At 38.4% G+C, this 22,852-nt stretch overlaps 1 protein-coding gene across 2 annotated transcripts; it reads right to left on the bottom strand.

The window, feature by feature from the left end:
- Positions 1–1,201: 1,201 nt before the first annotated feature.
- On the bottom strand, positions 1,202–22,782 carry COX6B (Cytochrome c oxidase subunit 6B). Of its 2 annotated transcripts, none has more exons than XM_053799299.2 (4): positions 22,716–22,782; positions 17,731–17,818; positions 3,879–4,075; positions 1,202–1,803 (listed from the first exon to the last, which is right to left on the bottom strand). In XM_053799299.2, the coding sequence occupies exons 2-3, from the start codon at positions 17,811–17,813 to the stop codon at positions 3,907–3,909; spliced, it is 252 nt and encodes an 83-aa protein (XP_053655274.1). In that variant the 5' UTR covers positions 17,814–17,818; positions 22,716–22,782; the 3' UTR covers positions 1,202–1,803; positions 3,879–3,906. The 2 variants fall into 2 exon arrangements, with proteins under 2 accessions (XP_053655274.1, XP_069959058.1); XM_070102957.1 differs by lacking the exon at positions 22,716–22,782 and adding an exon at positions 20,529–20,551.
- Positions 22,783–22,852: the final 70 nt, after the last annotated feature.

The following is a 22,852-nucleotide window of genomic DNA, read 5'->3' as shown; positions in this document are numbered from 1 at the left end:
CCACCGCCAAGAACCTCAACGGAATGGGATGGACCCCGGTACCCTTTCCCCTATCTAGGAACTAGCGTGCCTGTGGGGGAAAAAAAAAAAAAACCAAAGGCCAAAAAGGGAGGGGTGGGGAGGAGGAGGAAAGGAAAAAGGGGAGAATGGGATAGGGAACGGGGGACTGGGGGGTAATTAGGTTCGGTCTGAGGAAGTAGACCGACAGGTCTAATTCCTCAGACCAAGAGCCTCTTCACCACGCCAAGGAGCCCCCCTTGAAGAGGCATGTAGTCCTAGGATTGCCACATGCACTAATCATTACTGTTAATCTCACAGAACTGAAAATGCCAACTTGAGAACAAGATCAGCATTTGCTCATGACTCAATGTTTGTCAATAGCAGCTAATATTTTAGTTTTGAATAATACCTAGTGAGGACCCCACAAGCACAGACTGATACATTACTACTACAGCAATTTTCTTTTTAGATTATAATCAGAACTAAATACTAAATCTACAAGGGTCATACAGTGCTGCTGCTTTTTTTTTAGAATACTCACTTGGAAAGTGATCCCCAGGCACCTCTTACTAGAGGAGAGTCTAGTCATTCAACTATGCTGAATAGCTACAGCATCAACAAATAATCTCATTGATTTTTCATATCTAATTTTAATGTTATATTCAGGCCTATGAAAAAATGTGATCCCAAATACACTATCACAGATTAGGTGCAATAATCAAATTTATACACAAAGAAATGCTAAACCCATGAGCACTATACAACTATATGAAATGAAGTTGGAGCTGGTAAACCTAAGAATAAAATGAATGTTGATTATATACAAAATAGTAAATAGGTCTATGAACTTATTGAATGGGACAGTCAAAAATTCCTATGAAGTAATTTACAGATTTAAGAAGACTGACAGCATACCATGCACAAAGAATTTTGAAAAGTAACTGTATATTATGAAGAAAATGCTAAAGTAAGAGAATTGAATTCCATACACATTATAATTATCATGGGGGAGCACTAAACCCATAGGATTATACAGCGCGTGGGAGGGGTGTAAGGTATTCAGGGAACCGGAGCACAGATCCAATTCCCTAGATCAAGAGCCCCTCACCAGTCAAAGAAACTCCCCTGAGGGGAATTCTATACATAAAATACTAAAATGTCATAAACTACTCTGTCATCCTGGACAAAATAAATTAACATACCTGGTTAAACTTTTATTTTTATAATGCACAGGAATAAGTTAGAATACACTTGTGTCACTGCTTAACTTTTTTACCATTATCTACATAAATGACAAATGTACAAATCAAGTATCTACAACACTGCCACAATTCTTTATTTTAAAAATGAACTCCCATAGAAAGTATATATATTGTTAACAAGTCAATCTTTCAAATGAGTATAGAGGAAGTGATGGAATGCCATTAAAAGCAATGAGTTATTCTTTATTTTACTGAAGGAATCTTTAAAAGATAAATGCTTTTTTTTTTTTGTTAGTGTGTATCTTGAGACCGAGTCTCAAGTTTGTCTGATTAGCAGCCTATGACTCCTATCTTCACAAACAAACTGGAGACCCAATCTCAAGATATTACAAATGCACGTAGATGAGGCAATTTAAAACAAGAATGTACATTCTTTTCAGATTTTTCCAGAGAAGATTCTGAACTCCAACTAGTCATTCCAATTTTTTATCCAGGCACTGGGAAATAGATGAGAAAACTTTCTTGAAGTAATTGCAGGGCTCAATCTTCACCCTTAATTTTCTGGCATCTGTGATAGTCAACAAAGCTCTTGTAGCAGTACCTAATGATAAAAAATTGCATTAATGTCATATAGGAATATAGAGTAATAACAAAAAAAAGGGTAGTATTGTATTACTAGATAAACTGAATCTAACTGAAATGACCATGAAAGGGTACTAGCTAAATTTTACTTCAGATAGGAATACAAATATTTTAACAAAATATGTATGCCTGGCCATGGCTGAGATTACATATGGTGATTAACAGTGACTAGTATGTAAGAAACATGCAGCAAACAGGATATTTATTAAGGAAACATTTTGCCATCCAGAGGCTGTCAATCCAATACTGGGACCAGAAAACTGAGACTGATCAGGTGGTGCACCACCTGACCAGACCCATTATATTTTTTTTTTTTTCAACAAGTTGGTTGTCTCCCACCAAGGCAGGGTGACCCAAAAAAGAAAGAAAATCCCCAAAAAGAAAATACTTTCATCATCATTCAACACTTTCACCACACTCACACATTATCACTGCTTTTGCAGAGGTCCTCAGAATACAACAGTTTAGAAGCATATACGTATAAAGATACACAACATATCCCTCCAAACTGCCAATATCCCAAACCCCTCCTTTAAAGTGCAGGCATTGTACTTCCCATTTCCAGGACTCAAGTCCGACTATGAGAAAATAACCGGTTTCCCTGAATCCCTTCACTAAATATTACCCTGCTCACACTTCAACAGATCGTCATTATATACACTATATACATTATATACCCATTATATACACTCAGCAATTGCTCTTGTTGCCCAATCTCAGATCATGCCTCCTAAATCAGAAAAAATATTAAAATAAGAATTAATAAGAAACTAGAAACTGTGTAAGATTTACCCGTTACATAACCGTTTGACAAAAAAAAAAAAAAAAAAAAAAAAAAAAAAAAAAAAAAAAAAAAAAAAAAAAAAAAAAAAGGCAATCTTGCCACTACCACACATTTAACATGCTTCAGTCTCTCTCACAAAGAAAACATAAATGGAGGGTAATTGAGGGTCCAAGCCGTAGATCTACGTCATGAGCTCGGCTCGCACAGATAAGCTGGGAGCAGTAAATTTGGGCCTAGATATGAGAGAATGCATCTATGTGGTAAGTGTGCACCATATAAAACAAATCCTGCAGCAACCAGTAAATAATGAAAAAAAAAATGCAACTGTTTTTTGAATTAACCCTTTGACTGTCAGTGTTGTATATATACGTCTTACGAGCCAGTGTCGGTGATGTATTAATACTGCAAAATTCTAATGGCTTCAAATCAAGCGGGAGAAAGCTGGTAGGACCACATTTGAGAGAATGGGTGTATGTGGTTAGTGCACAGTGCATAATGAGAGAGAGAAAAAAAAAAAAAAAAAGCCGACCGTGTTTTTTTGGATTAAAACAGAATTTGAGGTGTATTTTCATGTAGTATTTATGGTTGTATTCTCATTTTCTTGGTCTCATTTGACAGAATGGAAGTCAAATTACAGAAATAGAGATGATTTTGACTGGTTTCACAATGAAAAGGACCTTGAAATTGAGCTAAAAGTAGCGGAAATGTTCGATTTTTGCAGATGTTCAAGAGTAAACATCCGATAAGTCTCCAACTAGCCGTTCTAATATGCAATCATAAATGGGTTGACATTATTTATGCAATTATTACAATAATGCAGTAGTCTGCATAACAGTAAATCTTCTATTTTTTGTGTGAATAAAAATTCAAAATAGATAGCAAGAGTAATTTAAGAGGGGCCTGGAGACGTGACTAATGAACAGAGAAAATTTTATTTTAGTGCCAGGAATGTCTGCACTGTTTATTCTGGACCCTATTTTCAAATTGGCATCTTTTTAATTTGTGTGAAATTGGCCAAATTACCAATTTGTCATTTTCTTGGGTAGTGTAAATAGCTGACTGGGCAGTTTCTTGTGCTCAATCGATAAAATAAAGTAATACTAGCGAATTAGCTAAGAATTTGGTTGACTGGAATAATTTAATAGGCCTAAAATAGGAGTCAAGGTGGGCAAAATCGCTGATGCAGCAAAATTCAAGATAGTGTAATTTCGTCAATTTTCCATAAAATTTTGTGCTTTTTGTTTTATTACCTTCAGAGAAGATTCTCAACCAGTCTTTTCAGATTTTTCCAGGGAAGATTCCAGACTCCAACTGGTCATTCCAATTTTCTATCCAGGCATTGGGACATATAGAAGAGAAGACTTTTTTGAAGTAATTGCAGGGCTCATAATCTTCACCCTTAATTTTCTGGCATCTGTGATAGTCAACAAAGCTCTGGTAGCAGTACCTAATGAGAAAAAATTGCATTAATGTCATATAGGAATATAGAGTAATAACAGAAAAAAGGGTAATACTGTGTTACTAGATAAACTGATCAATCTAACTGAAATGACCATGAAAAGGTTCTGGCTAAATTCTACTTCAGATAGGAATACAGTGGACCCTCCATTTTTGTTAAGCTCTGTTTCTGTGATTTTCAGTTATCACCGACTTTTTTCATAAAAATATAGGCTCTGTTTTCGTTACTTTCCTGTATTCGTTGGTCATACAGAACACATCCGAGTGGCCGTGCGCACACACAGCCTCCCACACACCCATTCAGAGGCAGTCTGGCATTGTTTCTCACCAAGTGAACATAACCCTGTGAGGACATACGAAACATTTCGTAATAATCCATGGTTTTTTGCACTTGGTTATTGTGTGACTGCTAAATAAGCCATCATGGGCCCAAAGAGAGCACCAAGTTCCAGACCTTTTGTAAAGAAGGTGAGAAACACGATAGAGCTCAAGAAAGAAGTTATAGCAAAATACGAAAGTGGCATAATTCTTATTTTCAAAGCAGAAGACAAGTCGTTACCATTGCATAAGCGTCTCAATCTTCAAGAAAAACAAGTGTCATCAAGAGTAAATTGTGTGCGATGTGGAAGGCTAACAATAAGGCATGGGTCACGAGGGAAATTTTCCTTGATTGGTTCAATGAAGTGTTTGGCCCGAGTGTGAAGAAATACCTTGTAGAAAATAAATTGTCACTCGTGTGCCTCCTGGTAATGGACAACGCTCTTGCTCATCCTCCAGACTTGGATGACCAACTGTTGGAGTTCAGTTCCATTACAGTGAAGTTCTTGCCCCTAATACCACTCCTCTCATCCAGCCCATGGACCAGCAGATCATTTCAAACTTCAAAAAACTCTACACCAAAGCAATGTTTCAAAGGTGCTTTGACGTGACCTCAGACACTGAATTGACCCTAAGTGTGTTCTGGAGGGATCATTTCAATATCCTCTTGCTTGGAGAAAACTGTGGCCAGAATGTGTCCAAGAGAAGGATTTTGAAGGGTTTGGGGCTGACCCTGTCGATCCTATGCCTGTTGTGGAATCTACTGTTTTGTGCCATTGGGGAATTCCATGGGGTTGGATATGAGTGGCCAGGATGTGGAAGAGTTGGTGGAGGACCACAGTGAGAGGAACTAACCACTGAAGAGCTGCAAGACCTTCATCTGCAACAGCAACAGAGCACAGCTGAGGAAATTGCTTCAGAGGAGGAAGAGGGAGGGAAGAAGGTGCCTTCTTCAAAGATTAAGGACATTTGTGCAAAGTGGAGCGAGGTGCAAACACTTGTGGAGGAACATCACCCTAACAAAGCAATTGTAGGCCATGTCTGCAACATGTTCAATGACAATGCCTTGTCCTATTTTAGGCAAATCTTAGAGATGCCAGAAACAGAGCTCTCTGGAACAATTTTTTGTGCAACAGGGGTCCAGTGATTCAAGCTGGTCCTAGTGCCAATGAAAAACAAAGAAGGGAAGTAAACATGGATAAGGACTTGGTACCTAAAGTCTTCATAGAAGGGGATTCCCCTTCCAAACAAAAATCAGTGCTCCCTCTCCCCTCCATGTCTTCCATACACCAACAAGTCTTTTCAATAAAGGTAAGCTTGATGTTAAATGTTCATTTATACATGTTATTAGTGCTTTATATTTATTTGTCATTCTTTTCTGTATATTATATTTAATCTCTAAAAAATTATATTTTGTTAATACTTTTGGGTGTCTGGAACAGATTAATTGGATTTACATTATTTCTTATGGGGAAAATGGTTTCAGTTTTCGAGAACTTCAGATTTCATCACTCTCTCTGGAATGGATTAATCATGAAAAGGGAGGGTCCACTGTACAAACATTTTAACAAAATATGTAGGCCTGGCCATGGCTGATATTACACATGGTGATTAACAGTGACTAGTATGTAAGAAACATGCAGCAAATAGGACATTTTATTAAGGAAACCTTTTGCCATCCAGTGGCTGTCAATCCAATACTGGAACCAGAAAACAGACTGATCAGGTGGTGCACCACCACATGATTCAGTTTCACTCACATAAAAGAAAACATTAATGGAGGGTCCAAGCTGCAGATCTACATCATGAGCTCAGCTCACTCATATAAGCTGTGAGCAGTAAATTTGGGCCTAGATATGAGAGAGTGCATCTACCTGGAGGTTATTCTGGGGATCAACGCCCCCGCGGCCCGGTCCATGACCAGGCCTCCTGATGGATAAGGGCCTGATCAACTAGGCTGTTACTGCTAGCCGCACGCAGTCCAACGTACGAGCCACAGCCCGGCTGATCCGGCACTGATTTTAGGTATCTGTCCAGCTCTCTTGAAGGCAGCCAGGGGTTTATTGGCAATTCCCCTAATGTTTGATGGTAGGCTGTTGAACAGTCTTGGGCCCTGGACACTTATGGTGTTTTCCCTTAGTGTACCAATGGTGCCCCTACTTTTAATTGGGGGCATTTTGCATCGCCTGCCCAATCTTTTACTTTCGTAGGGAGTGATTTCTGTGTGCAGATTTGGGACCATTCCTTCCAGGATTTTCCAAATGTAGATTATGATATATCTCTCCCTCCTGCGTTCCAACGAGTACAAGTCAAGTGCTTCCAAGCGTTCCCAGTAGTTAAGGTGCTTGACAGAACTTATACGTGCAGTAAAGGATATCTGTACACTCTCTAGATCTCCAATTTCACCTGCTTTGAATGGAGATGTTAATGTACAGCAGTATGTGGTAAGTGTGCACCATACCTGGAGTTTACCTGGAGAGAGTTCCGGGGATCAACGCCCCCGCGGCCCGGTCTGTGACCAGGCCTCCTGGTGGATCAGAGCCTGATCAACCAGGCTGTTACTGCTGGCTGCACGCAAACCAACGTACGAGCCACAGCCCGGCTGATTAGGAACCGACTTTAGGTGCTTGTCCAGTGCCAGCTTGAAGACTGCCAGGGGTCTGTTGGTAATCCCCCTTATGTATGGTGGGAGGCAGTTGAACAGTCTCGGGCCCCTGACACTTATTGTATGGTCTCTTAACGTGCTAGTGACACCCCTGCTTTTCATTGGGGGAATGTTGCATCGTCTGCCAAGTCTTTTGCTTTCGTAGCGAGTGATTTTCATGTGCAAGTTCGGTACTAGTCCCTCTAGGATTTTCCAGGTGTATATAATCATTTATCTCTCCCGCCTGCGTTCCAGGGAATACAGGTTCAGGAACCTCAAGCGCTCCCAGTAATTGAGGTGTTTTATCTCCGTTATGCGCGCCGTGAAGGTTCTCTGTACATTTTCTAGGTCAGCAATTTCACCTGCCTTGAAAGGTGCTGTTAGTGTGCAGCAATATTCCAGCCTAGATAGAACAAGTGACCTGAAGAGTGTCATCATGGGCTTGGCATCCCTTGTTCTGAAGGTTCTCATTATCCATCCTGTCATTTTTCTAGCAGATGCGATCGATACAATGTTATGGTTCTTGAAGGCGAGATCCTCCGACATGATCACTCCCAGGTCTTTGACGTTGGTGTTTTGCTCTATTTTGTGGCCAGAATTTGTTTTGTACTCTGATGAAGATTTAATTTCCTCGTGTTTATCACATCTGAGTAATTGAAATTTCTCATCGTTGAACTTCATATTGTTTTCTGCAGCCCACTGAAAGATTTGGTTGATGTCCACCTAGAGCCTTGCAGTGTCTGCAATGGAAGACACTGTCATGCAGATTCGGGTGTCATCTGCAAAGGAAGACACGGTGCTGCAGCAACCAGTGAACAATGAAAAAAAATTGCGACCATGTTTTTTGGATTAAAACACCGAATTTGTGGTGTATTTTCGTATAGTTTTTACGGTTATATTCATGGTTTCTTGGTCTCATTTGATAGAATGGAAGATATATTACAGCAATAGAGATGGTTTTGATTGGTTTTAGTACTGAAAATAGTTTGAAATTGAGCTCAAAGTAGTGGAAATGTTTTGATTTTTGCCGATGTTCAAGAGTAAACAAAAGACATCGCGCGTCCAATACATGTCCAGCTGGTCGATCTAATGTACGTTCACAAATGCATTGATATTATATATACAATTATTACAATACTGCATAACAGTAAATCTTCTATTTTTTGGTATGAATAAAAATTCTTTGTGTAAATAAAAAATGAAAATGGAATTCATCTGTAAAGCCTGGAAACATAACTAATAAACAGAGGAAATGTTATTTTAGTGCCAGGAATGCTTGCATTGTTTATTCTGGACCCCATTTTGAAATTGGAATATTTTGAACTGTGTGAAAGTGGCCAAATTACCAATTTCTGATCACTTTATTAGGTAGTTTAAATAGTTGACTGGACAGTTTCTTGTACTCAATTGATAAAATAGAAGTAATACTAGCGAAATAGCTAAGAATTTGGTCGACTGGAATAATGTAATTGCCAATGCAGCAAAATTCGAGATAGTGTAATTTCATCAATTTTCCATCAAATTTCTTGCTTTTTGTTTTATTACCTTTAGAAAGGTTCTCTACAAATTCATAAGAAAAAATACAAATCCTGCAGCACACTGTGTATAATGAGAGAAAAAAACTGAGACCGTGATTTTCGATTAAAACAGCGACTTTGCAGTGTTTTTTCGTATGTTTTTTATAGTTGTATTTGTGATTTCTTGGTCTCATTTGATAGAATGGAAGACATATCACAGAAATAGAGATAATCTTGATTGGTGTTAGCACTGGAAATGGCTTGAAACTGAGCTCAAAGTGGCGGAAATGTTAAATTTTTGCCGATGTTCAAGAGTAAACAAACGACCTCACACGTCTTATACACGCCAGCTGGTGGGTCTAATATACATTCACAAATGTGGTGATGATATTTATACAATTATTACAATATTGCATAACAGTAAATCTTCTATTTTTTGGTGTTAATAAAAATTTATTATGTGAATAAAAATTCAAAATGGAATTTATTTGTAAAGCCTCAAAACATAACTAATGAACAGAGGAAATGTTAGTTTAGTGCCAGGAATACCTACATTGTTTATTCTGGACCCTATTTTGAAATTGGAATATTTTGAACTTTGTGTTAAATTGGCCAAATTACCAATTTCCGGTCACTTTATTTTGTAGTTGAAATGGTTGACTTGGCGATTTCTTGTGCTCAATCGATAGAATAGAAGTAATACTAGTGAAATAGCTAAGAATTTGGTCGACTGGAATAATGTAATTGGCCTAAAATGGGAGTCAAAGTCGGCAAAATCGCCGATTCGTAAATATCGCTGACACATCAAAATTCACGAGAGCATAATTTCGTCAATTTTCCATCAAATTTCGTACTTTTTGTTTTATTACCTTCACAAAAAGATTCTCTACCATTTCATAAGAAAAAATAACAATTTTTTTTTTTTTTAAATTCTTGGACACTGGGGCACCACTTCAGATTTGGGCCTTGGACCCTGAAAGGGTTAAAATTCTTGGACCCTCAAAGGGTTAAGACTTCTGTTACACTTGAACATCATGTTTCATTCTTGGATTGTCATGAGAGGGGGAGGGATCAGGGTCATTTTCCAAGTGATATTATTTATTTATTAATGATATAATGTAGTAGGTTGGTAGACAGCAACCACCCTGGGAGGTACTACCGTCCTGCCAAGTGAGTGTAAAACGAAAGCCTGTAATTGTTTTACATGATGGTAGGATTGCTGGTGTCTTTTGTCTGTCTCATAAATATGCAAGATTACGGACATGTCTTGCTACTTCTACTTACACTTAGGTCACACTACACATACATGTACAAGTTTATTTATACCCACTCATCTGAGTTTTCTTTGATTTTCTCTTAATAGTTCTTGGTCTTATTACTTTTCCTTTTATATCCATGGGGAAGTGGAATAAGAATCTTTCCTCCGTAAGCCATGCGTGTTGTAAAAGTCAACTAAAATGCCGGGAACAATGGGCTAGTAACCCCTTTTCCTGTAAAGATTACTAAAAAGAATAAGAAGAAAATTGTCAAAGTGGGAAGTCTGAATGTGCGTGGATGTTGTGCAATTGATAAGAAAGATGATTGTGCATGTTATGAATGAGAAGAAACTGGATGTCCTGGCTTTAAGTGAAACAAAGCTGAAGGGGGTGGGAGAGTTTCAATGGAGAGGAATAAATGGGATTAGGTCAGGGGTTTCAAAGAGTTAGAGCTAAAGAAGGAGTAGCAATAATGTTGAAGGATAAGCTATGGCAGGAAAAAGAGGGACTACAAATGTATTAATTCAAGGATTATGTGGAGTAAAATAAAGATTGGATGTGAAAAGTGGGTTATAGTAAGCATGTATGCACCTGGAGAAGAGAGAAGTGTAGAGGAGAGAAAGAGATTTTGGGAAATGTTGAGTGAATGCGTGGGGAGTTTTGAATCAAGTGTGAGAGTAATGGTGGTTGGGGATTTCAATGCTAAAGTGGGTAAAAATGTTGTGGAGGGAGTAGTAGGTAAATTTGGGGTGCCAGGGGTAAATGTAAATGGGGAGCCTTTAATTGAGCTATGTGTAGAAAGAGATTTGGTAATAAGTAATACATATTTTATGAAAAAGAGGATAAATAAATATACAAGGTATGATGTAGCACGTAATGACAGTAGTTTGTTAGATTATGTATTGGTGGATAAAAGGTTGATGGGTAGGCTCCAGGATGTACATGTTTATAGAGGGGCAACTGATATATCGGATCATTATTTAGTTATAGCTACAGTTAGAGTAAGAGGTAGATGGGAAAAGAGGAAGGTGGCAACAACAAGTAAGAGGGAGGTGAAAGTGTATAAACTAAGGGAGGAGGAAGTTCGGGTGAGATATAAGCGACTATTGGCAGAAAGGTGGGCTAGTGCAAAGATGAGTAGTGGGGGGGTTGAAGAGGGATGGAATAGTTTTAAAAATGCAGTATTAGAATGTGGGGCAAAGGTTTGTGGTTATAGGAGGGTGGGAGCAGGAGGAAAGAGGAGTGATTGGTGGAATGATAAAGTAAGGGGTGTGATAAAAGAGAAAAAGGTAGCTTATGAGAGGTTTTTACAAAGCAGAAGTGTTATAAGAAGAGCAGAGTATATGGAGAGTAAAAGAAAGGTGAAGAGAGTGGTGAGAGAGTGCAAAAGGAGAGCAGATGATAGAGTGGGAGAGGCACTGTCAAGAAATTTTAATGAAAATAAGAAAAAATTTTGGAGTGAGTTAAACAAGCTAAGAAAGCCTAGGGAAAGTATGGATTTGTCAGTTAAAAACAGAGTAGGGGAGTTAGTAGATGGGGAGAGGGAGGTATTAGGTAGATGGCAAGAATATTTTGAGGAACTTTTAAATGTTGAGGAAGAAAGGGAGGCAGTAATTTCATGCACTGCCCAGGGAGGTATACCATCTTTTAGGAGTGAAGAAGAGCAGAATCTAAGTGTGGGGGAGGTACGCGAGGCATTACGTAGAATGAAAGGGGGTAAAGTAGCTGGAACTGATGGGATCATGACAGAAATGTTAAAAGCAGGGGGGGATGTAGTGTTGGAGTGGTTGGTACTTATGTTTAATAAATGTATGAAAGAGGGGAAGGTACCTAGGGATTGGCAGAGAGCATGTATAGTCCCTTTATATAAAGGGAAAGGGGACAAAAGAGATTGCAAAAATTATAGAGGAATAAGTTTACTGAGTATATCAGGAAAGGTATACGGTAGGGTTATAATTGAAACAATTAGAGGTAAGACAGAATGTAGGATTGCGGATGAGCAGGGAGGTTTCAGAGTGGGTAGGGGATGTGTAGATCAAGTGTTTACATTGAAGCATATATGTGAACAGTATTTAGATAAAGGTAGGGAAGTTTTTATTGCATTTATGGATTTAGAAAAGGCATATGATAGAGTGGATAGAGGAGCAATGTGGCAGATGTTGCAAGTATATGGAATAGGTGGTAAGTTACTAAATGCTGTAAAGAGTTTTTATGAGGATAGTGAGGCTCAGGTTAGGGTGTGTAGAAGAGAGGGAGAATACTTCCCAGTAAAAGTAGGTCTTAGACAGGGATGTGTAATGTCACCATGGTTGTTTAATATATTTATAGATGGGGTTGTAAAAGAAGTAAATGCTAGGGTGTTCGGGAGAGGGGTAGGATTAAATTATGGGGAATCAAATTCAAAATGGGAATTGACACAGTTACTTTTTGCTGATGATACTGTGCTTATGGGAGATTCTAAAGAAAAACTGCAAAGGTTAGTGGATGAGTTTGGGAATGTGTGTAAAGGTAGAAAGTTGAAAGTGAACATAGAAAAAGAGTAAGGTGATGAGGGTATCAAATGATTTAGATAAAGAAAAATTGGATATCAAATTGGGGAGGAGGAATATGGAAGAAGTAAATGCTTTCAGATACTTGGGAGTTGACGTGTCGGCGGATGGATTTATGAAGGATGAGGTTAATCATAGAATTGATGAGGGAAAAAAGGTGAGTGGTGCGTTGAGGTATATGTGGAGTCAAAAAACATTATCTATGGAGGCAAAGAAGGGAATGTATGAAAGTATAGTAGTACCAACACTCTTATATGGATGTGAAGCTTGGGTGGTAAATGCAACAGCGAGGAGATGGTTGGAGGCAGTGGAGATGTCCTGTCTAAGGGCAATCTGTGGTGTAAATATTATGCAGAAAATTCGGAGTGTGGAAATTAGGAAAAGGTGTGGAGTTAATAAAAGCATTAGTCAGAGGGCAGAAGATGGGTTGTTGAGGTGGTTTGGTCATTTAGAGAGAATGGATCAAAGTAGAATGACATGGAAAGCATATAAATATATAAGGGAAGGAAGGAGGGGTAGGGGTCGTCCTCGAAAGGGTTGGAGAGAGGGGGTAAAGGAGGTTTTGTGGGAGAGAGGCTTGGACTTCCAGCAAGTGTGCGCGAGCGTGTTAGATAGGAGTGAATGGAGACGTATGGTACTTGGGACCTGACGATCTGTTGGAGTGTGAGCAGGGTAATATTTAGTGAAGGGATTCAGGGAAACCGGTTATTTTCATATAGTCGGACTTGAGTCCTGGAAATGGGAAGTACAATGCCTGCACTTTAAAGGAGGGGTTTGGGATATTGGCAGTTTGGAGGGATATGTTGTGTGTCTTCATACGTATATGCTTCTAAACTGTTGTATTCTGAGCACCTCTGCAAAAACAGTGTTAATTTGTGAGTGTGGTGAAAGTGTTGAATGATGATGAAAGTATTTTCTTTTTGGGGATTTTCTTTCTTTTTTGGGTCACCCTGCCTCTGTGGGAGACGGCCGACTTGTTGAAAAAAAAAAAAAAAAATTATTTTGTAATAAAAATAGATCTATTAAATAATGTCTCTCATTTTTAAACACCCTATTTCAACTAAAAAAATGTAGGCAGATATATAATGAATTATAATCACTGTTCAAATGACCCTCTAAAGCTCAACATCTGTTTTTCAGTGCTTTTTTTTTTTTTTTTTTTTACTTTCTACATCCAAAATTCATGTTACCTGTTCACACTCCAACAGCAAGTTATATACCAAAAACTACACTTTGACTAATTCCAGTCTAATACACTCACACATACTGGATGCTCTTGCTCCATCATTTCTGAATTGCTAAATATCTTAAAAATCCCTCCTCCATTCTTAAAAATTATGCCTTTCTTATCATATATCATCTGATTCGTTCAATCTTTATTCCTTGCATAATATTCACATCACACTTTGATCTCTAACATGACATCTCCACTGTCTCCACCCTTCTTGCTACAACACCATCTCCCAAAATTAACCACCCAAACATATACAGTGGACCCCCGACATTCGATAAATCCGACATTCGATGCATTTTAACGCAAAAATTTCACCTCAACATTCGATCGAAAACCCACTATTTGATGTGATTCGTACGAGACGTGTCCATGTGTGGCCTGAACTGCCCCGTGTGTGCCAGTGTTTACAAGCCAGCCATATTATCACTGTTTTTGGTGCTTGTTTCTGCAAAAAAAGTAACCATGGGCCCCAAGAAAGCTTCTAGTGCCAACCCTTCGAGAAAAAAGGTGCTAATGACTATTGAAATGAAGGAGATAATTGCAAAGCACGAAAGTGGAGTGCATGTGTTGGAGCTGGCCACGTTGTATAGTAAACCCCAATCAACCATTATTAATCTATTGTTATTGTACGTAATTATTCTATTGCATTAAGCTTAATATTTCATGTGGTAAAATTTTTTTTTTTTCATACTTTTGGGTGTCTTGCATGGATTAATTTGATTTCCATTATTTCTTATGGGGAAAATTAATTCGACTTTCGATATTTTCAACATTCAATGAGCTCTCGGGAATGGATTAATATCGAATGTCGGGGGTCCACTGTATTATTGCCACCATCAACTCAAAAATTTCAAAATATAAGATTTCAAAACTAAAATGGTCTCCATCTCATTATGTATAATGTGCCAAAATGTAATACTGTAACTTGTTAATCAATTACATACTTGTTAATTCAATTATGGCAAAACCACTACTACCTCTGTTAAATTATAAAAAACATTGTTCAATTCGAACAAACTATGATATATAAGCCTAGTATTAAGTAGTCTGTTAAGCATTAAGTTTAGTCTGCCCAAAATGCTCCAGCATGAAAGTGGTTTTCTCTGTACTTAGCAAATCAAAATTGTAATTACACATTGCAAACTATGCAAAGAAATAAAATCTGCCTTCTCACGTGCTAAACAGACTTTCTTCTCTCCCAAACTCTCTACTCCTGGGAATTCTCTTGTCCTCTGTCTTCCCTTCATTACCAGTCTTTCTGATCTCAACAACTCTCTCCATTCCTTAGACATCAAACTTACTTTTTGCTAGACTAACATTCTTCGCACTGATCTAGTTCATACCTCTCCTCCCTCTATAGATGGCCCTGGTGTCTACTCTATTTCTTGTTCCTCCTGTCCTCTTCAGTACTTTGGAGAAACTGGCCAATCTCTTTCTGACAGACTTAGCGAGCACAAAACTAGTGTTAGGCTTGCCGACACTAACAATGCTCTTTTCTGTCATGTTAGAAATCACAGTCATCCTACTGACTGGCCTTCTGCTAAAACTGTCTTCCCTAATTCCAACTCTAACAGTCACCGTTTGGTTGAATCCTTCCTTAAACAACTTTCCTTGTATCTTTGTCCTGGCTTTGTCTCTGTAGATGCCTTCCTTTCCCATTACATTATAAAATGCTTCAAACTTCAGAATACCTGATTCTTTTTTCCCCTTCTCCCTCTTCCCCCTTTCCTCATTCCTCTTTCTCCTTTGGGTTTTCTTTCTTCTGCCTTGGGTCTTCTGCCTCTGTGTTCTGGCTCCTACCCTCTGTGGGCACCTAGCTCCCTTGCAGTGCTCCTCCTAGCATTTGACTGACTCCACTACTACCTCTCTTGCTCCCATCAATGTCTGCTGGCCTATATATACTCCCTCCTTCTCTCCTTTTTGTCAGTGTGACTTTGTAAATGGTCCAAGTCAGACCGAAACGTCGTCGTAAGCTCCTCTCATCAATGTGCGGGTTATTTGTGTATTGTTCCAGTCACAGTATTGTGCCTTTTTTTATTTATAGTGTGTATGACCAAATTTAAGGTATCAAAAGCGTATACAGTAGCCAATGTAGGTCGGTAAGTGTGGCATGTAAAGAGTATGTAACCTTTATTTGGTGCATGTACACACCCTCATTGAAAGGCTATCTCCCCCAACCAGCGAACCAGGTACTAGGGTTGATGATGGGGCCCCATCGTTCAATCAGTCCCCAGGTTCCAGCCAATGAAAAGATGGTTTGGGCAATCGCAGAGGTGATGTGGGTACCACTCACCTGTTTGCCCTTGTCATTCCCATTCTAGAGCTGGTTGAAGCACGGTCTGCTCTCTAGTGGCTTCTATTCTGCCTTGCTTACCGTGGAGTGCACTAATACCTATTGTTGTACATAGTGTATATAGTGTGTATACTTCTGTTCTAAATTGGTGAAGGATAATACAAGTCAAAAGTTTTTCTGCTGTTTATTTTGCTCCCTTTATACCCAGGATAACAGGCCTCTGGGACTCCTGGGTTGTAATAGTAAGCATCAACCATCCTGGGAGGAACTATCATCTTGTCAAATATGAGAGTGAAGCAGAGACCTGTTAAATATTTTGTACTCTGGAAGGATTTTTAGATTTTTTTTTTTAACATGAACATATAGAGATGTCATGTCTGAGGGCAATGTGTGGTGTGAATATAATGCAGAGAATTCGTAGTTTGGAAGTTAGGAGGAGGTGCGGGATTACCAAAACTGTTGTCCAGAGGGCTGAGGAAGGGTTGTTGAGGTGGTTCGGACATGTAGAGAGAATGGAGCGAAACAGAATGACTTCAAGAGTGTATCAGTCTGTAGTGGAAGGAAGGCGGTGTAGGGGTCGGCCTAGGAAGGGTTGGAGGGAGGGGGTAAAGGAGGTTTTGTGTGCGAGGGGCTTGGACTTCCAGCAGGCATGCGTGAGCGTGTTTGATAGGAGTGAATGGAGACAAATGGTTTTTAATACTTGACGTGCTGTTGGAGTGTGAGCAAAGTAACATTTATGAAGGGATTCAGGGAAACCGGCAGGCCGGACTTGAGTCCTGGAGATGGGAAGTACAGTGCCTGCACTCTGAAGGAGGGGTGTTAATGTTGCAGTTTAAAAACTGTAGTGTAAAGCACCCTTCTGGCAAGACAGTGATGGAGTGAATGATGGTGAAAGTTTTTCTTTTTCGGGCCACCCTGCCTTGGTGGGAATCGGCCGGTGTGATAATAATAATAAAATAATATAGAATGACAGGTAAATCTTACACACTTCTATTTACATTCAGTGTACATGTACATTTCCTTTCCTCTGTGCTTTTTTGTAGTTCTTAATCCTGTAATATTTCCTTTCTAACTTGTGAGGCCTGGTCTGTGAATGGGCCATGAAGAGGATAAGCCCCAAAACTACTCAACAAAAGTTGCCAAGGAAAATTACTTTGGTAAACGATACAAATATATATGTTAGTAAATGCAGAAACAAAAGGAACTAAAACTAACCTTCACTTCAATCACAACTCATTACCACTATATCGGTTTAGTGCTTTCCCATTAAAATAATAACAACGATTAAAAGTGGTATAAGTAAAAATTGCTTAGAAATCATAAAGGAATTTAAATAACGTACTGTATAAACAAAAAATGCAAGAGAGATTGCTGTTGAAAATCACTGAAGCAAAAACACTCAAGCCAGAAATACAGTGGAACCTCAAATATTGAACTTTCTTCAGTCCAGAAGGCTGTCCAAGTGCCGTTACCGAATGAATTTATTCCCATCAGGAATAATGTAAATTAGATTAGTCCATTTCAAACCCTCAAAAATACACTTATAAAAGCACTTACAAAAATACACTTACATAACTGGTTGAGTTGGGAGCAGTTTGATTTTTGAGGTTCCACTGTAATATTAATTTTTAAAGGGGGTGGACTGGTAAGCTAGCAGTCAGACAACCAAAAGCTCCTGTGGTGGGTCATCACACCACTAAGACCAGTGTTAGGAAACACTGTCCCATTTTCTGACAAACCTTACCTAACAACTGTAAAGGCTCAACATCTTAAACTTAAAAGTACAAAACTTTAGTGAATGTCTAAGGAACAATTTACAGTAATTTTGCTTACTTGGTCTGATTCTGATTTGGGAACCGAGGATCGAAAGGTGCTGTCTCCAGTTTTGCATTGGAAGCCATTATGGCAGATGACATGGTAACTGGAATGCAGAAGTTTTATATTTTAATACTGTAATAATTACCCAGCAAGTTTATTTGATTTGCAGTCTATTTGTTCACCTGCAGACCATTACGAAATGCATAAAATATAAAATAATGTAATACACAACCAAAGCTAAATGCAGTTTTAATTTTTTTTATTAACATATCGGCCATTTCCCACCAAGGCAGGGCGACAAGAAAAAGAAACTTTCATCATCATCATTCATGCAACCACTGTCTTGCCAGAGGCATACTTACACTACAGTTAAAAAACTGCAACATATCAACATCCCTCCTTAACTCTTTGAGGGTTTCGGACGTACTAGTACGGCTTACGACCCAGGGTTTTTGACGTACTAGTACGCCTAAATTCTAGCGCCCTCAAATCTAGTGGGAGAAAGCTGGTAGGCCTCCATATGAAAGAATGGGTCTATGTGGTCAGTGTGCACGGTATAAAAAAAATCCTGCAGCACACAGTGCATAATGAGAAAAAAAAAAAAGACAGTTTTTTTTGGAATAAAACAGCGACTTTGCACTGTATTTTCGTATGGTATTTATTGTTGTATTCTAGTTTTCTTGGTCTCATTTTATAGAATGGAAGGCATATCACAGAAATTGAGACGATTTTGGCTGGTTTTACAATGAAAAGTACCTTGAAATTGAGCTCAAAGTAGCAGAAATGTTCGATTTTTACCAAAGTTCAAAAGTAAACAAATCATGCCAAGCGTCCAATACACATCAACTGGTGAGTCTAATATTCTTTTGCAAGTGCGCCAATATGATTCGTACCATTTTTTACACTAATGCAGTAGTCTGCATAACAGTAAATCTTCTGTTTTTTGTGAGAATAAAAATTCGAAGTGGAAAGCAAAAGAATGTAAGAGGGGCCTCGAGACGTGACTAATGAACAATGGAAATGTCATTTTAGTGCCAGGAATGCATTTCTTGTTTGTTCTGGACCCTATTCGGAAATTGGCATCTTTTGAAATTTGTGTGAAATTGGCAAAAGGGTGGTTTCTTGCACTCATTCAATAGAAAAAAAAAAGGAGTTCCAGTGAAATATTTCTGTTTTTTTGTTGACTAGTACAGTGGAACTGGCTGAAAATGGGGCTCAAAGTGGGCAAAATTGTCGATCCATAAACATCGCCGAGACCGCTAACTTCGCGAGAGCATAATTCCGTAAGTTTTCCATCAAATTTCATATTTTTGGTGTCATTATGATCGGGAAAAGATTCTCTATCTTTTCATAAGAATTTTTTTTTTTTAAATTGGCAGACCCTGAGAACGAGTCTCGGAGAGGGCCTGTCGACCCTCAAAGGGTTAAGAGAGCAGGTATTGTACTTCATGCCTCCAGGGCTCAAATCTGGCTAACTGGCTTTCCTCAATCCCTTCATAAATGTTACTTTGCTCACACTCCCAACAGCACATCATAAACCATTAGTCTTCACTAGCTCCAAACATACTCACGCACACTTGCTGAAAGTCCATGCCCCTCGCACACAAAACCACCTTTACCCCCTCCCTCCAACCTTAAGTAAATGTAGGCAGACAAACAAAAAATGTGTGCACAAAAGAGATTAAGGGCAAAAGCCCAATCCCATCATTGTATTTACAATGCGTTAGCAATGGAATAACCAGCAAGGTGAACAAACTTAGCCAACAGATCCAATTCCTCAGTGATATTTTCCTATTACAAATATTGTGTATATGCTTTACTTAGTGCAACAGTTAGCCGGACTAAGTTCTGGAGGTGACTCACGAAGTCATAATGACACGAGGTGGGATGTACAGTGCCTGCACTTTTAAGAATGCATGTGGATGTTGCAGTTGGGAGGGTCGTTTGAACTGTGATGTTGGCAAGTGAGTAAATGAGTGACTGCTGAGTAACTTAGTTTTTCTTAAATTTATAAGGTTTTAATCATGATTTATATATGCCGTATCTTATAGCTAAGTTTTAAATAACAAGATTTTAACAGGCACCCCAATGGAAACAAGTCACTGAGTATTGACTTTTTTTGGGGGTTATCCTAGGTAATTTACATACATGTTACTATGTATAATAATTGTAATCACCTTAATTTATATAGCTGTACTTATGTGTAACTGAACCTAAATAAACTTACTTTGTCAGGTCACCCTACCTCAGTGCAAAATAGCAAGAACATTAAAAAACATATATGTATAAACAAGATTCAGATCCGAGTATAGGACAAATTACTCATGTACTGTGTGATGTAAATGTTGAAATTGGGTACCTACATAAACTGGGATCAAAATATAAATAAAAAGAGGAATTTTAAGGTTGTCTTATATTAAGTAATCAGGGTAAACAGAGATGAGCTTGCTTTTTATTATACAAATTTTCCACTATCAAGTGGCCTGTATAATTTGGAGCATAATGAATTTTTTTTTTTTTTCTGGTACCAAAAGAGTAACTTAACTTACCTTATAATCTGTATTATTATTAAAATCATAACTAAATGCCAAACTCACAAGGGTCTTTATAAATTGTTAAAGATTTTGAGAAAAATAAAAAATAATAATAAACTTAAAATTTAACCCCTAGATTAATTTGGTTATAGTTTTTCTATGGGGTGGGGGGGATCCAAAGAAATGCCTTTTCCCTATAAGCCAAAAATATAACCACCTTCATTACACAACCCACTATACATTATAAATTAATACAAATTACTGTACTGGGAAGATTACCTGTAATATCCTCAGGTGAAGAATGCTAAACCTTTTAGAAGAAAAAAAAAGCACAAACGATGCAATTGTAATAATGCTCGACCTACTTTACACAGAACTGGAAAATAAGGAATATCCATTAGGACTCTATTGAGCTAAGGAAAGCCTTTGATACAGTAGACCACGGCATCCTACTCTAAAAACTTGATCATTACAGTATAAGAGGCCACACACTTATATATTTCAAATCCTACCTTACTAACGGGTATCAATACGTCACCATTAAGGACACAACCTTGTCTACACGACCACTTGATACTGGAGTGCCATAGAGAAGTGCCCTTGGTCCCCTGCTCTTCCTCTTATGTATCAATGATCTTCCCAATGTATCACAACACCTTAAACCAATTCTCTTTGCTGACGACACAACTTATGTCATCTCCCGCCCAAATCTTGCCTCACTCAACACCACTGTTAATGAAGAGCTACAAAAAATATCAACCTGGATGACTGCCAATAAATTTACACTGAAAAAACCTTTATATTGTTTGGTAACAGAACAGGTGTTGCACAACTGAACATTAATGAGGACAAATTCCTGGGCCTACACCTTGACAGCAATCTGAATTTCAGCACCCATATCAAACACACAGCAAAAAAAAAAGTATCCAAATCAGTTGGGATCCACTCTAAGATATGTTACTATGTACCACAATTAGCCCTACTCGTGTTATACTATTCACTCATCTATCCCTACCTCACCTATGCTTTTTGTGCTTGGGGATCAACAGCAGCAACCCACCTAAAACCAATAACACAACAAGAAGCCGCAATAAGAATTATCATGCAATTCAATCCAAGGCAACACCCCCCCCTCCCCCACTCTTCAAAGACCTAAACTTACTCACTGAACAGAACATCCACACTTACTACTATGCAACCTACATTTACAGAACCATAAATTCCAATATTAACCCTGAACTAAAATGCTTTCTTGATAGCTGTCACAGGATACCAGACACAAACATCTCTGACATTCCCCGAACTGCAGACTCTGCCACCATTTTCAAAACTAGTCAAAAAACATCTCATCTCCCTAACACACCCCACCATCAAAATTATCCAATCTCTCTCTCACACACACACACACATCCTCCTCATTTACACCTATACTGACCCAAATGAGTGTAAACAAAATTCCAAATATAGCTATTGCCTAATGAATCTCAAGTTAGTCCTAAGTTTGCCTGACATACTCCAATATAGGAACTTTAATAGAATAACAAAAAGGCACAATACCGTGACTGGAACAATACACAAATAACCCATACATAAAAGAGAGAAGCTTACGACGACGTTTCGGTCCGACTTGGACCATTGACAAAGTCACACTGTGTGACTTTATCAATGGTCCAAGTCGGACCGAAACGTCGTCGTAAGCTTCTCTCTTTTATGTGCGGGTTATTTGTGTAACTTTAATAGAAACTATCATGCCAAGACAAAACCATTCTTATTACTAATTTTACAAATAGTTATATTCTTATATGTTCTGAACTACCTCACTATTGTATATCCATTTAATAATTTGTAATATAGAGGAAGAATTATTATTAGTCTGCCCGAAATGCCTTGGCATGCTAGTGGCCTTCTTTGTAATTGTTTTATATGTAAACCACCCATTGTATCTTTACAGAAAAATAAACATTTTAAAGGGGGAGGGGAGAATAGGAGGTAATCAGGTTAGATTCAAGGACGGGGTCGGCAAGTCCAATTCCTCGGATCAAAAGCACCTCACCAACGTAAAGGAACCTATCTTTAAGGACAGGTTCCCCCCCCCCCCAAAAAAAAAAAAAAAAATCATTTTTTTTCCCAGTATCGAACCAAATTTAAGGTATGATTGTTTTAAAGCAAAACTGTCTATAGAAGTAAACCGTAGTTGTTACTGGTGTGTATGTGTAATAATATATATATATATATATATGCCTTCCATACCCAAAGATAAAATAGCCGGCCCTGGATAACACTAACAACCAGCTTACTACAAATTTGCCATTTTATAGCCCAGCCTCCGGTCAAAACACTTCAATAACTACACCCAACGTCTCTTGGTTCCATCAGATAGCCTCTAGAAACCATTTTTACTTCAACATGCAGCAAGAAATCAAGTGAAAAAGAAGAGTGAAAAGATAGTACACCGGCAATACTCACACAAGATGGCTGTGGTGTGGACCAGCTGACACAGCGCCACCTGTCTCACTGCGCACACTCACACCTCTAATAATAATAATAATCATAATAATGCAATGATAATAATAATAATAATAATAATAATAATAATAATAATA

The sequence above is a fragment of the Cherax quadricarinatus genome, chromosome 84 (genome assembly GCF_038502225.1).
Source record: "Cherax quadricarinatus isolate ZL_2023a chromosome 84, ASM3850222v1, whole genome shotgun sequence".
Lineage (NCBI taxonomy): Eukaryota > Metazoa > Arthropoda > Malacostraca > Decapoda > Parastacidae > Cherax > Cherax quadricarinatus.
This window is presented reverse-complemented; position numbering and strand designations above follow the sequence as displayed.

Coding starts and splice junctions, on each gene's coding strand:
- COX6B (XM_053799299.2), bottom strand. CDS start 17,813: ATGTCATCTGCCATAATGGCTTCCAATGCAAAACTGGAGACAGCACCT. Junction 4,076..17,730: donor CCAAATCAGAATCAGACCAA/GTAAGCAAAATT, acceptor TTTTCTCATTAG/GTACTGCTACCAGAGCTTTG.